Here is a 16793-nt window from a genome sequence, read left to right as displayed (position 1 = left end):
TATACAGACTGACCCATTATACAGACTGACCCATTATACGGACTGACCCATTATACGGACTGACTCATTATACAGATTGACCCATTATACGGACTGACTCATTATAGGGACTGACCCATTATACTGCACGATAATAACACACAATCACCTGCAGCCTGTGCGCTTATTATGTATCTGCCTGAGCGCCTGTTATACGTCTGACTCACGAGCGCCCTCTGGTGAACTCTGCACCGATCATACCATAGAGTAGACCTCCAACGGACTAGGCAGCCTGTCTTGTGGCCATAAACTCCGCGCTGCTGTCTAGACAGTACGTCTCGTTTCCGCCGGAAGTTAGTTTAGCGTTCAGAGGCCGGTTCTTCTCAGTGACAGCGGTGCGGCGGCTCCTCACGGTACGTGGAGGTCACAGTCACTGTGGGTAATGGGTAATGAAGCGGGGACGTTTCTATTTATTGCCTCCTAGCAGGCTCCGTCCGGACTAGAAGTCCCAGCATGGTTGAGCCTAGACTGTACGGGCTCCTTCCTGGTTCCATGACTGCAGCCCATACAGTGTAGCCTGCTCACTACTGAAGATGCTAGACTGTATGGGCTCCTTCTAGGTATATATTCTTGAAGATAGCAGACTTTATAGGTTGCTGCCTGGCCCTGACTGCAGCCCATACATGACACTAGAATGTATGTGCTCCTTCAAGGTATGAATTATTAATGCCAGCAGAATATATGGGCTCCTGCCAGGTCCTGACTGCAGCCCATACAGTCTAGCCGGCTCACTGGTGAAGACACTAGACTACGGGCTCCTGTCAGGTATATATTATTGTAGATATAGACTACGGGCTCCTGTCAGGTATATATTACTGTAGATACAGACTGTACGGGCTCCTGTCAGGTATATATTACTGTAGATACAGGCTGTACGGGCTCCTGTCAGGTATATATTACTGTAGATACAGGCTGTACGGGCTCCTGTCAGGTATATATTACTGTAGATATAGACTGTACGGGCTCCTGTCAGATATATATTATTGTAGATACAGACTGTACGGGCTCCTGTCAGGTATATATTACTGTAGATACAGACTGTACGGGCTCCTGTCAGGTATATATTACTGTAGATACAGACTGTACGGGCTCCTGTCAGGTATATATTATTGTAGATATAGACTGTACGGGCTCCTGTCAGGTATATATTACTGTAGATATAGACTGTACGGGCTCCTGTCAGGTATATATTATTGTAGATACAGACTGTACGGGCTCCTGTCAGGTATATATTATTGTAGATATAGACTGTACGGGCTCCTGTCAGGTATATATTATTGTAGATATAGACTGTACGGGCTCCTGTCAGGTATATATTATTGTAGATATAGACTGTACAGGCTCCTGTCAGGTATATATTATTGTAGATATAGACTGTACAGGCTCCTGTCAGGTATATATATTACTGTAGATACAGACTGTACGGGCTCCGGTCAGGTATATATAGTATTGTAGATACAGACTGTACGGGCTCCTTCCATCGGAGAGCAGGAAGCAGACCGTGCAGCACTGCTGAGGAGGCTGCCCCACACACCATGTGTAAAAACCTTCGTGCAGAAGTGTGAGTGGCTGCAGGCAATCAAGGAGGCTTCTGGTAAGGTGTCTCTTTGCTTAGTTGTTTGGGGGATGCATTGTTGAAACTCAGCTCGAGGGGAGCTATTGGGGTACATATCTGTGGGGCAGGTAGAAATAGGAGTGGAATTTTCTATGTGTCTCATTCTGTGTGATTAAATGCAGTCTCAAGTCCACAATTCAGTGTATTCCTGTGTATGTTTGTGTGCGTGGTGACGTGTATGTGTACATGCGTGTTCTTGATGAAGTGTGTACGTGTGTATCTGTGTATGTGGTGAAATGTGTGAGTTTATGTGGTGATATGTGTACATGTGCGTCTGTGTGTGCGAACTGTGTATATGCGCAACCGTGTACGAGGTGATATGTGTACGGGGTGACCTGTGTGTTTTAGTGTGTACATAGTGACATGACTGTGTATGTGGTGACGTGTGTATGTGGTGACGTGTGGGTACATGGTGACCTGTGTATGTATGAGTGTGTACATGGTGTGTATGTACCTGTGTGTATAAGTGTGTACGTAGTGACTTGTGTGTATGAGTGTATACGTGGTGATGTGGGTGTGTGTGTACGTGGTGAACTTTGTGTGTATGATGTGTGGACGTGGTGACCTGTGTGTGTGTGTGTGTGTGTGTGTGTGTGTACATGGTGACCTGTGTGTGTGTATGAGTGTGTATGTTGTGACATGAGTGTGTACGCGGTGACCTGTGTGTGTATGAGTGGTTACGCGGTGACCTGTGTGTGTATGAGTGGTTACGTGGTGACCTGTGTGTGTATGAGTGGTTACGTTGTGACCTGTGTGTGTATGTGTGTACGTGGTGACCTGTGTGTGTACGCGGTGACCTGTGTGTGTGTGTACGCGGTGACCTGTGTGTGTGTGTACGCGGTGACCTGTGTGTGTGTGTACGCGGTGACCTGTGTGTGTGTGTACGCGGTGACCTGTGTGTGTGTGTACGCGGTGACCTGTGTGTGTGTGTACGCGGTGACCTGTGTGTGTGTGTACGCGGTGACCTGTGTGTGTGTGTACGCGGTGACCTGTGTGTGTGTGTACGCGGTGACCTGTGTGTGTGTGTACGCGGTGACCTGTGTGTGTGTGTACGCGGTGACCTGTGTGTGTGTGTACGCGGTGACCTGTGTGTGTGTGTACGCGGTGACCTGTGTGTGTGTGTACGCGGTGACCTGTGTGTGTGTGTACGCGGTGACCTGTGTGTGTGTGTACGCGGTGACCTGTGTGTGTGTGTACGCGGTGACCTGTGTGTGTGTGTACGCGGTGACCTGTGTGTGTGTGTACGCGGTGACCTGTGTGTGTGTGTACGCGGTGACCTGTGTGTGTGTGTGTACGCGGTGACCTGTGTGTGTGTGTGTACGCGGTGACCTGTGTGTGTGTGTACGCGGTGACCTGTGTGTGTGTGTACGCGGTGACCTGTGTGTGTGTGTGTGTACGCGGTGACCTGTGTGTGTGTGTGTGTACGCGGTGACCTGTGTGTGTGTGTGTGTACGCGGTGACCTGTGTGTGTGTGTGTGTACGCGGTGACCTGTGTGTGTGTGTGTACGCGGTGACCTGTGTGTGTGTGTGTACGCGGTGACCTGTGTGTGTGTGTGTACGCGGTGACCTGTGTGTGTGTGTGTACGCGGTGACCTGTGTGTGTGTGTGTACGCGGTGACCTGTGTGTGTGTGTGTACGCGGTGACCTGTGTGTGTGTGTGTACGCGGTGACCTGTGTGTGTGTGTGTACGCGGTGACCTGTGTGTGTGTGTGTACGCGGTGACCTGTGTGTGTGTGTGTACGCGGTGACCTGTGTGTGTGTGTACGCGGTGACCTGTGTGTGTGTGTACGCGGTGACCTGTGTGTGTGTGTACGCGGTGACCTGTGTGTGTGTGTACGCGGTGACCTGTGTGTGTGTGTGTACGCGGTGACCTGTGTGTGTGTGTACGCGGTGACCTGTGTGTGTACGCGGTGACCTGTGTGTGTGTGTGTACGCGGTGACCTGTGTGTGTGTGTGTACGCGGTGACCTGTGTGTGTGTGTACGCGGTGACCTGTGTGTGTGTGTACGCGGTGACCTGTGTGTGTGTGTACGCGGTGACCTGTGTGTGTGTGTACGCGGTGACCTGTGTGTGTGTGTACGCGGTGACCTGTGTGTGTGTACGCGGTGACCTGAGTGTTGCACATCTCTGCTAATGCGCAGTAAGCTGGGTGTATGCACACCAGATTTATCAACGCACTTTGTGTTCACAGTGAAGCAGCGGTGACACAGGACTCTGTCAGCCATTAGCGCCAACTTTGAAAATCTGGCGTTTGGCTGTGTCCTACGTCACTGCTGCCTCCCTGGGCATGTGCAGGGTGACAATGAAGCTTCACTGCGTATTTGGAGAGTGGTGATAGAAGCTGTGGGGTGTCACTGGTATCACTCACTGCTACTATCTCCACCCCCTTCCGACCTCTTGTTTCACAGTTAGAAGGTGTGATGGCAGACATAGAAGCACATCTCCCACAGACTCTGTCACCATGGTTACAAGACATCTTCAGAGGCTCCTGTTAAAGGAACCTGTCAACAGAAAAAATACTATCAACCTGCAGATATGGGGTTATTCTGCAGGTTAATAGTGTTCCTAACCTGCCTGGCGCCTGCACTTAGCCAAACGCTTCAGGGAGAAAATTAATTTTATTCTCCATGTAGCGTTCGTGTTTTAGTCACAGAGACGGTGCGGACACAGGTTCAGTCACCGCTCTGAGTCTACAGAGTGGCGGCTGTAACCTCACCCTGGCATTGACTGATGCTCTGCATTGGGGAGGGCTGTTAGTCAGGGCCGGGTGCGCAGTTACAGCCATCACTCTGTATACTCAGAGCGGTGACTGAACCTGCGCCGGCACTTCTCCCACCCCGTGACTGAAACCCGAACGCTGGAGGGGGAAAAAAATGTTTTCTTCCACACAGCGTTCGGCTAAGGCTACTTTCACACATCAGGTTTTTGCTTTCAGGCACAATCCGTCAACTGTTGAAAAAAACGGATCTGTTGCAAATTGTGAAAAACTGATGCGACAGATCTGCTTTTTTTCGCTGGATCCTGCTAGGTGATCCGGGATCCCAAGCCATCCGTCGCAATCCATCGCTAATACAAGTCTATGAGAAAAAAACGGATCCGGTGGCAATTTTTGCCGGATTCTTTTTTTTTTCAAAATTTGCCGGATTGTGCCTGACGGCAAAAAACTTGTGTGAAAGTAGCCTAAGTGCGGGCACTGGGCAGATTAGTAACACTATTAATATGCAGATAATTCCCATAGCTGTAGGTTAAGAGTGTTTTTCTGCAGTCAGGCTATGTTTGCACAGTCAGGAATCCCTGCCCTTTGGACGCAGCGGGGACCCCACTCCACCCAAAGCGCCGCCCCCTGTTATACGCACGGTGATTCTGGATGTGTTCATTGAAGACATGCGGAATCACCTCATCGTATTCATAGACTGTTATTTCTCTTGCGGAGACTGAGCGTCTCCGCAAGATAAATAGACATGCTGCAGTCTATAAAGACGCGCCGCATGTCAGGTTATTCAGGGCCGCCGGATGCAGCCCTGCACGCATAGTGGAGATGGGATTTCATAAAATCCCCTCCACTATGTTGTAACATCTGGACACTGCGGATTGGACGCTGCTGCTGTATGCAGCGTCCAATCCGCAGCGAAAACTGAAGAAATCCGGACAGTGGAAACATACCCTTAGAGATTAGATAGGTAGAGAGTAGTGATGAGCGAGCATGCTCGGGTGGCCTCTGAGTATCTTGGGCGTGCTTGTAGATTATGTTTGTGTCCACGTAGTGCATTTTTTGCGGCTGCTAGACAGCCTAAATACATGTGGAGATTCCCTAACAAACAGGCAACCCCTGCATGTGTTCAGGTTGTCTAACGGCCGCAAATCATGCAGCTACGGGGACACAAACACAATCTATGAGCACGCCCAAGATACTCAGAGACCACCCGAGCATGCTCGCTCATCACTAGTGGGGAGAAGTGTAGGGTGTTGTGTAATAAAGCTCATTACAAAGCAGTTAGGGTGTAAGGATAGAAATTTACAAAGGACATTATAGGTACCGGACCATCCCTCTAATGTTGGCAGGGCAGCTGTAAGATTCATTAAGAGGCGCCCTTAATGAATTAGGCACATCTTATCAATGGTGTGCGCCTTGGCAAAAGTGTACATTTCTGGCTTAAGTTAGGCCACTAAAGTGTTGTAACTTTTGAAGAATTTGGCTGACGGGCTTCGGCATACGACTTGCCTCCCATGTTCTTCCTACTTTGGTGTATCTGGCTAAGGGCTCATACTCACCTGCGAGAAACTCGGATGAGTCTCGCATGTTAATACCCGGCGCTGCTGCCGGCACTCAGGAGCGGAGCGTACGGCTGCATGTATTCCTATGCGGCCGCACGCTCCGATCTGAGTGCTGGCAGCAGTGCCAGGTATTAACATGAAAGACTCATCCGAGTTTCTCGCAGGTGAGTATGAGCCCTAACACTGGGTGAAAATGGAAAAAGCCACAACATTTTTTTAATAAGTTCGAGATGTGCACAAATTTTCTGACTGTATTATGCCAGAATTCTAGAAAAAATACTTTGATGAATTGTGGCCTTTGTGAATTAGCAGATTCAGTTCACAAATAAAACTAAAGTGTCTTAGGCATTTGTCATGTCTGTATATCAATCTTACATTATGTGGCTGTGCACACTGGAGTGTAGCATTTGTTGTGTGGAACACTTTACTGTACGGCTGCTAAGAAGTAGAGTTGAGTGAATATGTTCGGAATCGGTCACCAAATCTGAATTTGCCATATTCGTGCCATACTGGCAGGGCCGGCTCCAGGTTTTCATGAGCCCTGGGCGAAAGAGTCCCAGTGGGCCCCTTTAACACATACCACAATTCATAATGCACCGATACGGCAGAGAAATAAAGGTATAGTACAATGCCAAAGATTTCACTTACTTCTTACATTACATGAGTGATATCTATTGTACATTCTACATTAGCTCAGAAACCGGACAGTATAGTCCTCTATACAGAATAATGAGCCCCATATATTGCCCCATACAGTAAAATGGCCCCATATAGTGCTCCATACAGTATAATTGGCACCACATAGTCCTCTACACAGAATAATGAGCCCCATATAATGCTCCATACAGTATAATGGGCACCACAGAGTGCTCCATACAGAATGAGCCGCATATATTGCTCCATATGGAATTGACCCCATATAATGCTCCATACAGTATAGTGAGCCACATATAATTCTCCATATAGTATATGATGGGCCCCATCTATTGCTCCATATATAATGGGCCTCATATAATGCTCCATACAGTATATGATCGGCCCCATACAGTATACTGAGTCCCATATAATGCTCCTTACAGAATGGGCCCATATAATGCTCCTTACAGAATGGGTCCCATATAATGCTCCTTACAGAATGGGTCCCATATAATGCTCCTTACAGAATGGGTCCCATATAATGCTCCAAAAATAATTGGCCCCATATAATGCTCCATATATAATTGGCCACATATACTGCTCCATATGTAATTGGCCCCATATACTGCTCCCTATAGAATTGGCCCCATAAGATGCTCCCTATAGAATTGGCTTCATAAGATGCTCCCTATATTATTGGCCCCATAAGATACTCCATATTGAATTAGCCCCATATAATGCTCCATATATGGGCCTCTTCTGATGGTCCCCATATATTGCTCCAAATATAAAAAAAAAAATTAAATACCTCTCGTTGCTTGTCGCTGCTCTGCTCTGGACTCCTCAGCGTCGGCGTCTTCCTGCTCTCTGTGCTGCGACTGGTCAGGGTGAGGGCCCGCACTGGTGACGTCATCGTGCCCTCTGAACCTGAACGTCAGTCAGAGGATGGAAGACGCTGGAACCGGGAGAGGTAAGTATCGCAAGTGCGGGGGCCCGGAGCAGGCGGGGGGGTCCACTCGTGGGGGCCGGCACTATAGCGCGCCAGTGTCCCCAACAGCGAGTGGGCCCCGGCACTTGCCCGGGTGCTGATGCCGGCCCTGCATACTGGTACCAACATATTCAGTTATTTCTACGCCCATTGGCTCCAATGACGGTCGGAGAATATTGCAAATATTGCCGCTGATCATAATCAGAACCGTATTTTGAAAAATTCGCTCAACTCTACTAAGAAGGCCATTTAAGTTTAGTATGTATGAAATGGTTTCTTATCAGTTGCACCTCGGATGCGCACTTCTCACGCTGAATGGTATGTGAGACCTTAGACTCCTTAACATAAAGATGGATCACCACTCCTGGGCCAGTGCTTTGTGTTTGCCCCTCAGGCTAAAATTTGCCAGTCAGCCCCTGCCTTCTATGGACCGTGTGATGGTTTATATGATGCTGCAGGGACTGACACTGCCTGTAATCCGGTTTCAGGGTGCGTGATAAGGAAAGCGTCTGGATTATTGGACGGGGCCTGAAATCTCAGGTGTCAGGATGTATGCAGGGGCCACACTGAGTCTGTAGGGCACGCAGATGCCACCAGCAGAGGGCGCCCCCTACGTGTGGTCTGTACGGCGGCCCCCGAGCACTCTTGTATTGGTTCAGCGCTGGATCGTCAGATGCCGGATTACTGGAAGTGTTGGATCCTCCTGCCCGGCCAGTCTGGGGTCCAGCCCTGAGCAGGGGACCGAGGCCGTCCGTGTGCACTGATCGCGACTGACAGCCTTTCCAGCAGGAGCCGGGTCCTGGGGTCTGACAGCGGGGGTCTCCTTTCAGTCTGTACTTGTGACGGAGGTTTATTTCTGTCACAGGCGATATATACTGACAAATATGCAAATAAGGTGCTAAAAGCGCAGTGGGTGGGGCCGTGTGATCGTCAACAAGCTCCACCCCTCTCACCCAATCCCTCTATGGATCAGTCAGAGTAGGAAAGGTGCTCTGGCTGACGTGGCCCTGCCCACCGCGCTCCAAGCACCTAATTTGCATAAAACTTAAAGAATCCCAAAGAATCCAGCTTTTTTTTTTTTAAATCTCTTATAACCCCGAGGCGACCAACAATGATGTGTTTTAACCCCTTCCTAACATATAATGTACAAGCATGCAGTTGTGGGTGTATGGGGGCGTCATCGGGAGAGGACCCTTCTCCATACGCTGCAGGTGTCTGCTGTGTCATACAGCCGTCCCCTATCCCTGGGGCTTGCGCTGATGGCTGCTGATTAGCCCCTTACATGCTGATCTCAGACAGTGGCATCTAAACAATGTGCCGATATTGGTGCCTTCCGACCACTGTGGGCCATAGCAGCTGGGGGACTACTGAAGAGCCCCTCACAGCCATCCCTGTGCTACCATGAAGCTGCAGACTGAGCATCAGGCGAGACTGCCATTTCTTCTAGATTGTGCAAGGAGGCGAAGGGCCATGTGCCCTGAATTTCTGTTTTTGTAGTTGCACCTCCGCCAAAAAATGATAAAGTGATTGATCGCTTTGTGAAAAAAAATGTTTATTACTTTGTGTCAGCATGTTGTGAGACCCATTTCTTCATTTTTCAGTGAGGACTCTGTTGTCTCTGGGTGACGCTGACTCTGTACTGGAGCCATTTTGGGGTACGTACGGTCACAAAGGTTTACATTTTTTTTCAAGGCACTTAAAGGAAAAAAACAAAAAAAAACTATACAAGTCGGTAATTGCTGTAACGGTGCGGGCCTGGATAACCGCACTGCTGGGTCATCTGTGCCCCACAGCCTGTGTCGTATAAAGCATCGCGCTTATTTCACCGCTCACCATTTTCTTGTTATTTCAGGACGTTACATAATTAAATGAACGATGTCATTCAACTGTCACAGCAAAAAAAAAATGTCGATGCAAAAAAACAAACAAAAAAAAAACAGCTGTGGCTCTAGGAAGGAGAGGAGAAAATGAGAAAAAATTACCCAGTCCTTAAAGGGGTATTCCCCTCTACAAGATCGAATCCCAATACGTAGTAGTAATAATAATAAAAATGTTAGCAAATCCCTCCAATTAGACATGTAGTATAGTTCTCCTGATTAGCCATGTCGCTTACCCCATGTGCAGGGTCTTGTAGTAGCTTAGGTATCCATGGTTACGACCACCGGCAACTAACTGTTACTATATGACTAGTCGCAACCATGGATAGCTAAGCTACTGCAGTGCCCTTCACATAGGGTAAACGACATTGCTAATCAGAAGAACTATACTATATTTCTAATTGGAGGGATTTGCTCATATTATTACTTTTACAGCGACTACATATTGGGATTGGATTTTGATGATGGAAATACCCTTTTTGTAAGGTGTGCTTTTATATTAAAGGCCTATCCTTTGGAGAGGTGATCAGTGGCGGTCCGGCATCCCCGCTGCTTCTAGTGCTACTAATCTGATATTGATGATTTATCTGAAGAATGTGCCTTGCATATAAAAGTGCTGGACATTTCCTTTAGGGGTCAATAAGGCCTTTGACTACGGTCCCATAAATTCACCGACTCTTTTACCTCCAGGTCTCATCATGATTGAGGTGGTGTGTAACGACCGATTGGGGAAGAAAGTGCGAGTAAAATGCAAGTATCCTTCCAGTGTCCGTCGCAAACAAGACCCTCCATAGGATGTGCGAGGAAATGTGATTCTGACGGACTGGCCACAGACGCCTCGCCGCACGGAGAAGGCCGTGTGTCCCTCTTGGCATCGGTCTCGCTTATTTATTTTCTCAAGGTTATCCGATATTCTGTATATGTTACTGCAGGTCGATCGTTTTATTTTGGTATTTCCTTAACGTTGTGTTGTGTAGCTCGGAAGACACCATCAAAGATCTGAAGAAATTGATAGCTGCTCAGACAGGAACACGGTGGGAGAAGATAGTCCTGAAGAAGTGGTGAGTCCCTGGGAATGGGCGCTGAGCGATATCTCCTGCTGCTGTGTAAGTGGCCGGGGGCGGTGGTCACACCCAGAGCTAAGAGTGTAACTCGGGTCATAACCGGACGCAGCTAAAACCCATGGACTGCGCACTGAAATATCAACTTTTTATATAAACTGTTCAATCACCCATGAATCGAGCTTTTTGCTCTTTTGTCAGGTGATCGGCCTAATTAGGCTTTAAGATGTTATAGGGGAGCGCCTGCCAACAACCAAAACCATCAGAATAGTGAGTGAAGCTCTGGAGTATAGTACAGTGAACACGGCCCCCGCCTCACACACTCCCATAGTGAGTGACGCTCTGGAGCATAGTACAGTGAACACGGCCCCTGCCTCACACTCTCCCATAGTGAGTGATGCTCTGGAGCATAGTACAGTGAACACGGCCCCCGCCTCACACGCTCCCATAGTGAGTGATGCTCTGGAGCATAGTACAGTGAACACGGCCCCCGCCTCACACGCTCCCATAGTGAGTGATGCTCTGGAGCATAGTACAGTGAACACGGCCCCCGCCTCACACGCTCCCATAGTGAGTGATGCTCTGGAGCATAGTACAGTGAACACGGCCCCCGCCTCACACGCTCCCATAGTGAGTGATGCTCTGGAGCATAGTACAGTGAACACGGCCCCCGTCTCACACGCTCCCATAGTGAGTGACGCTCTGGGGCATAGTACAGTGAACACGGCCCCCGCCTCACACTCTCCCATAGTGAGTGATGCTCTGGAGCATAGTACAGTGAACACGGCCCCCGCCTCACACGCTCCCATAGTGAGTGATGCTCTGGAGCATAGTACAGTGAACACGGCCCCCGTCTCACACGCTCCCATAGTGAGTGACGCTCTGGAGCATAGTACAGTGAACACGGCCCCCGCCTCACACGCTCCCATAGTGAGTGACGCTCTGGAGCATAGTACAGTGAACACTGCCCCGGCTCCCGCACTCCCCATCAATACGCACTCAAGCAGTCTACATTACCACAGTTTGAAGTTCCGTCTGAGCTTGTGACCGGTCCTTCAGCTGCTCAGGACATGCTGCATCCATGCAGGTCCCGATTAGAGATCAGCACGTCGCTTCGCACCACCACAGTCCGGGTCAGTGTGAGTTTCCTTATCTCCTGGGTTCCCCAAGGCGATGCTTGATCCACTGCTGTGGCTCCATTTGTGTGGAGTGCGACACAGTCGACCTTTCAGCCAGCCCAGATAATTATAAGCCAAACCTCAGATCCTGGGGGTAAGAAAATTAGCACCACTCCTGTCCATGGACAAGGCACTCTTCACTTTTAGATCAACTAATTTGAATAAAACTGAAGATTTTGTAATGCAAGTTATATTAGGAAGCGTCGCTCCAGTGATTTTGTTTTAAATGATAAATTTTAGACCGAGCTCTGAACTCGCCTCTTACACCAAACCAGGTGTTGGAGTGGTGCTTCTAATCTAAGCTCCCTGCCCCTAGTCTTACACTTACCTCCCGCCATCTTCACCTTCTATCACCCCCTACTCCTGTTGGTCTCCTACAGTTCATGACCTGCCGTATTATACCAGTATATACTGGAGCGCGTCATGGGTCACTTCAGTGCAAGTCTAATTTCCTTGTTGAAATCTTGTGACCGTTACTTCTGACTTCCAGTCAGTCAAAAATAGCTGTAACAAGATGTCACCGTGGGACTGTAACAGTGATGATAAAAGGTGAAGACGGCGGCGGGTAAATATATTAGCTGCAGGGACCTTAGATTAGTAGCACCACTCCAGCAGTGTGTGTATCTGTCTATCAAAAAGAAGAATATTACAGCAGCACAAGAATACAAAAGAGAGGAAAAAAGAAAAATTGGGTGCAAAGCCTCCCAGGCATAGACCAGATTTTTTGGATATCTATCTATCCGCAGGAATGGGGCTTTAACCTTACTTTGCCTTGTCAGAATTTTGGAAATTGTTCTTGGGGTTCAGTAAGAGAGGCTGAACGTGTGTGTGTATATTTTAATAAGATGCTCCATAGACACATTTGCCCCGTATAATGCTCCACAAATGTGGATTATGGCCCCATAAGATGCTCCATACATATAATTGCCCCATATAATGCTGCACATGGCCCCATAAGATGCTCCATACAGATATTTGCCCCATATAATGCTGCACATGGCCCCATAAGATGCTCCATACAGATATTTGCCCCATATGCTGTTGCTGCGATTAAAAAAAAAAAATCACATACTCACCTCTTGTCGCTCAGGCCCGCGGCACTTGCTATACTCACCTTTCCCATTCCACCGATGGCCCCGCTGTGTCTTCCCTGTCCTCTGCACTGACTGTTCAGACAGAGGGCGGTGCACACTAATCGCGTCATCGCGCCCTCTGACCTGAGCGTCACTGCAGAGGACGTGGAAGACGCAGCTGCGCCGACGGTGTAACGGGGAGCAGGTGAATATCGCGCACTGAGTTATACTCACCTGCTCCTGGCGCAGTCCCTGCACGTCTGTTCCCCGGCGCCGGCAGCTTCTTCCCGTAGAGAGCGGTCACATGGTACCGCTCATTACAGTAATGAATATGCGGTTCCACCCCTATGGGAGTCGGGTCCATATTCATTACTGTAATGAGCGGTACCATGTGACCGCTCACTACAGGAAGAAGCTGCCAGGGAACCAGGGATGTGCAGGGACCGTGCCAGGAGCAGGTGAGTATTATTACACAGCTCCGCTCCCCCTCCTCTGCCAACCCCAGGGTATGACTCGAGTATAAGCCGATGGGGTTACTTTCAAATCTCGGCCTATTCTCTCTCTCTATCTATCTATCTATCTATCTATCTATCTATCTATATCTCGTGTGTAAGAAGTTGAAAGTGACTTGCTCTGTAATGATTGTGTAGACGGTCTAACATTTTCTGGGTATTTTCCGTTTTCAGGTACACGATATTTAAGGACCACGTTTCACTTGCCGACTGTATCCTTTCTGAGAATGAACACTCATAGAAATCTCAATGTTTTTGTTGTGGATCCCACACTGGAAGAGCAATAATGTCAGGGGGCTTCAGAGGATGTTCCAAGGATATGGGTAAAAGTCTGAAGTGAAGGTTGTGTCCTACGGCTTCTAGGAATTCCAGATGTATACAGGTCTCCTGCTGTTATGGGGCCACAATGCTGGGGCGTGGAATAATGTGGATGCATGGGACGCGGGATGGAACATTTAATTTTGTTTAAAGATGATCTACTATCTCTTAAGTATAACACTTTTCTTATTGAAAGACTCGAAAAACTCTCTAGAACCATGTGTCCTCTTTATTAACCCTTTACAAGCAGCTATGTTCTCCACTCAATTAACCCTTTACACGCAGCTATATTCTTCTCTAGTAGATTAACACTTTACATGCAGCCACATCTTCCTCTAGAACAGAAATGGGCCAAAAAATGATTTTCCCCAAGGTGCCACTTGAGACCGTGACTGTTGCAAAGTGTTGAACCAGTATGCTGAAATTAATTCTGTTCAATAGTAACAATAATGACAACATTTTACTGTTTATTGTGCAGATAAAAACCCTATAATTTAATGATTTTTATAAGCTTTGTATAAAAAGCACAAACTCATACTGCTCCTGTTATTCAGCTCTTTTAACATGGTCAACAGCTTATCCAAAAACGGTATGTCTGCGCAGCCTCCCCACATAGTTTGATGGTTCCCCCAGCCCTGCACTGACTGCCCCCACAAAGTATGTTTTGCTGCACATACTCCATCATTGTATGATTGTCCGATAGCCCATCAACACAGTATGATGGCTCCCACAGCTCCCCACACAGTATGATGGCCACCACAGCCCCCCCATAATTATGATCCCACACACAGAATGATGATACCCATGTAGTATGATCCCGTATAGCTCCCTATTTACAGGATCTTCCTCACACTATGATCGCCCATTCCTCCAATACCTTATGTTGACCCGAACAGCCCCCTACACACAGTATGCTTCAGCACAGCCCTCAAACACAGCATAATGATCCCCCACAGACCCACATAAGGTTTCATGCCTTCCAACAGCCCACCTACTCAATATGGGTTTCACATCTCCCCACAAAGTCCACACACAGAATGATGACCTCCTTGCAGTATGATCCCCCAGAGCGTCTTATATACAGAATGATGACCCTCACAGTATTGTCCTTGTGATCCCACCACACAGTATGATGATCCTGCTCCCCATTTCAGTATGTTGGACCTCACATCATCCCACAACAAAGTATGATGATTCCCAACACAGTATAGACACCACAGCATTCCCGCGCAGCCCCCAAACACAATGACTGGCCCACATATTACCCCCCCCCCCCCAAACAAGTGAATGACAGTAAAAACTAAACACACTACTCCCTTCGCCCATGTTTCCTCGACGCGCTTCTATTCAGACATGAGGTCGTCGAACCTGTTCTGAAATTCTCAGTTGCACATGCTGAATGGTGAAAGACGGAGTAGCGGTTTCCCTCTTCCATCATTACGTTCACCGGTATCTGCATCCCCAGGACACCGATACCAGTGAAATCGAGATGTCAGACGGAGGTGGTGGTAGAGGCTCAGCGTGCTGGTCAGGAAGAGGTAAGGGGCCCGATGTGGTCTGCAGGCCATAGATTGCCATGGTCTGGCCCAGTAGAGTAAATTCTAGGCAGCTGAATCCTCATGTTTCTGGGCTGCATAGTTCAGAGACCTCTTATTACATGACTAATAAATAGCAATATTGGGTGAAGGGGAGGAAAATGTTTCACCTTTTGGTGAATTTGTGAGAAATAATAATTCAATTCTCTATGGTATTCTAACAACTCGACAGTCGCGGTACTTGAGTAAACCGCACACTTCCGGGATAATCATTCCTTAACTGATTCCCTTCCAGATGAAATACACGATGGGATGAACCTGGAGTTGTATTACCAGTAGCCGTCACCTGCTTGCCGCCCTCACCCAGTGCTCTCCGGTTTTTCGGTGTTTGGGTACAGACAGACTGCCGTATTTGTCGTGCGAGAATCGCATGGTAAACCTCGTACTGGCTGTAGGCTCTCCTGACCTGAGCTTGACGGCTGCATAGTAATCCACCACACTGTCTTGCTCAGGTCAGGAGAGGTGCCGGGCCAGTCCGTGCAGTGCGATGCGATTCTCGCACGCGTTATACGGCAGTCTGCCTCTGCCCTTAGTCCACAGTCTGGGATCAGACTGCTCGGATTAGTGGGAGATTGCATCCTACATTATGACTATCGGACGGACTTCAGTCGCCATTTTGGCTCCTATTGTTTTTAGATAAGGGTTTGTGTTTTTTTTGTAATAAAATGTTGTTCTGTACCTAATTTTACACTTTTTTTTTTTTCTATTGCTCATCTTCAAACAGCGACTTGGTTCCAATTTAACATTAATCTGGTATGGCTGGAGTACATAAAGGAAGCTATGGCAACTTCAGTGGGATCCTTGGAGGGAGCCCAACTCCTCAGCATAGACTATTAATGGGTGGTTGTTGGTGGTCAGCAGTTCTAAGTACAAATGCTCTGCTGTTCCTGTACATACGTGGAAAGAGACCTTCCTACATTCTTCAGAGCGGTAGCGGCCCTGATGCCCTAAGTATATCTCCATGGGTATCCCATGAAACACAACTTACAGATGAGAGAACGGGACGTAAACTCAACTGGGACGTAAACTCAACTGGGACGTAAACTCAACTGGGACGTAAACTCAACTGGGACGTAAACTCAACTGGGACGTAAACTCAACTGGGACGTAAACTCAACTGGGACGTAAACTCAACTGGGACGTATCTTCTCAGCAACAGGTGTTCAATATCCTTACAGCTCCCCTGCAGGGGAAATTAAGTATTACATGGGTCTTCCAGAGTTAGATTTTCTACTTAAATCCTCTTTAAAGGGAGCCATGTGTCCCCAAAAATGCATTTTAAATGGACTATATGGTGTTGTTTGGGACTTGTCCCCTATAACAACCGTACTAGCAGTGTGCCTGAGAGAATAATTTTTAATGCATATGCAAATTAGTAGGCCTCGGTGTGCCTTTGGCATGGCCAAAAGTTTGGTGTACCGGTACACCTTTTCATTTGCATATAGGGGCCCTTCCTTTGCTTTTGATTGACGGTGCTCGGTTGCCAGAGCATGCACAAACCGACGGCATACAGGCAGCGCTTGCTTCAATCAGACGTGGGTGGAAGGACCCCATTATGCAAATAAGGAGGCAGAACAGCGTACCAAACTCTTGGCCATGCAAAGGGTGCATCGAAACCTCATTAGCA

At 48.1% G+C, this 16793-nt stretch overlaps 2 protein-coding genes across 3 annotated transcripts in view; one reads left to right on the top strand and one right to left on the bottom strand.

The window, feature by feature from the left end:
- The window catches only part of LOC143774472 (protein CASC3-like), a 35107-nt gene extending 34826 nt beyond the window's left edge, over positions 1–281 (bottom strand). Inside the window, exon 1 of the transcript XR_013215537.1 lies at positions 149–281. The gene's annotated coding sequence lies outside the window, so the exon portion shown is untranslated. The remainder of the gene's footprint in view (positions 1–148) is intronic.
- Positions 282–15854, top strand: UBL5 (ubiquitin like 5). 2 transcript variants are annotated; one of them, XM_077262099.1, is made up of 6 exons: positions 312–392; positions 9154–9207; positions 10120–10183; positions 10407–10490; positions 13428–13465; positions 15402–15854. In XM_077262099.1, exons 3-6 carry the CDS (start codon positions 10128–10130, stop codon positions 15443–15445), a joined length of 222 nt encoding a protein of 73 aa, XP_077118214.1. In that variant the 5' UTR covers positions 312–392; positions 9154–9207; positions 10120–10127; the 3' UTR covers positions 15446–15854. The 2 variants fall into 2 exon arrangements, with proteins under 2 accessions (XP_077118215.1, XP_077118214.1); XM_077262100.1 differs by lacking the exon at positions 9154–9207 and having other exon boundaries at positions 282–392.
- Positions 15855–16793: the final 939 nt, after the last annotated feature.

The sequence above is a fragment of the Ranitomeya variabilis genome, chromosome 5 (genome assembly GCF_051348905.1).
Source record: "Ranitomeya variabilis isolate aRanVar5 chromosome 5, aRanVar5.hap1, whole genome shotgun sequence".
Lineage (NCBI taxonomy): Eukaryota > Metazoa > Chordata > Amphibia > Anura > Dendrobatidae > Ranitomeya > Ranitomeya variabilis.
Note: the sequence above shows the minus strand (reverse complement) of the source record. Positions and strands in the feature narration are given on the sequence as shown.

Bases quoted from the DNA above. Each gene is read 5' to 3' on its own strand.
- UBL5 (XM_077262100.1), top strand. From the start codon at position 10,128: ATGATTGAGGTGGTGTGTAACGACCGATTGGGGAAGAAAGTGCGAGTA. The intron at 10,184-10,406 runs GTATCCTTCCAG...TGTGTTGTGTAG, and splicing joins AAAGTGCGAGTAAAATGCAA to CTCGGAAGACACCATCAAAG. The intron at 13,466-15,401 runs GTATCCTTTCTG...ATTCCCTTCCAG, and splicing joins CCACGTTTCACTTGCCGACT to ATGAAATACACGATGGGATG.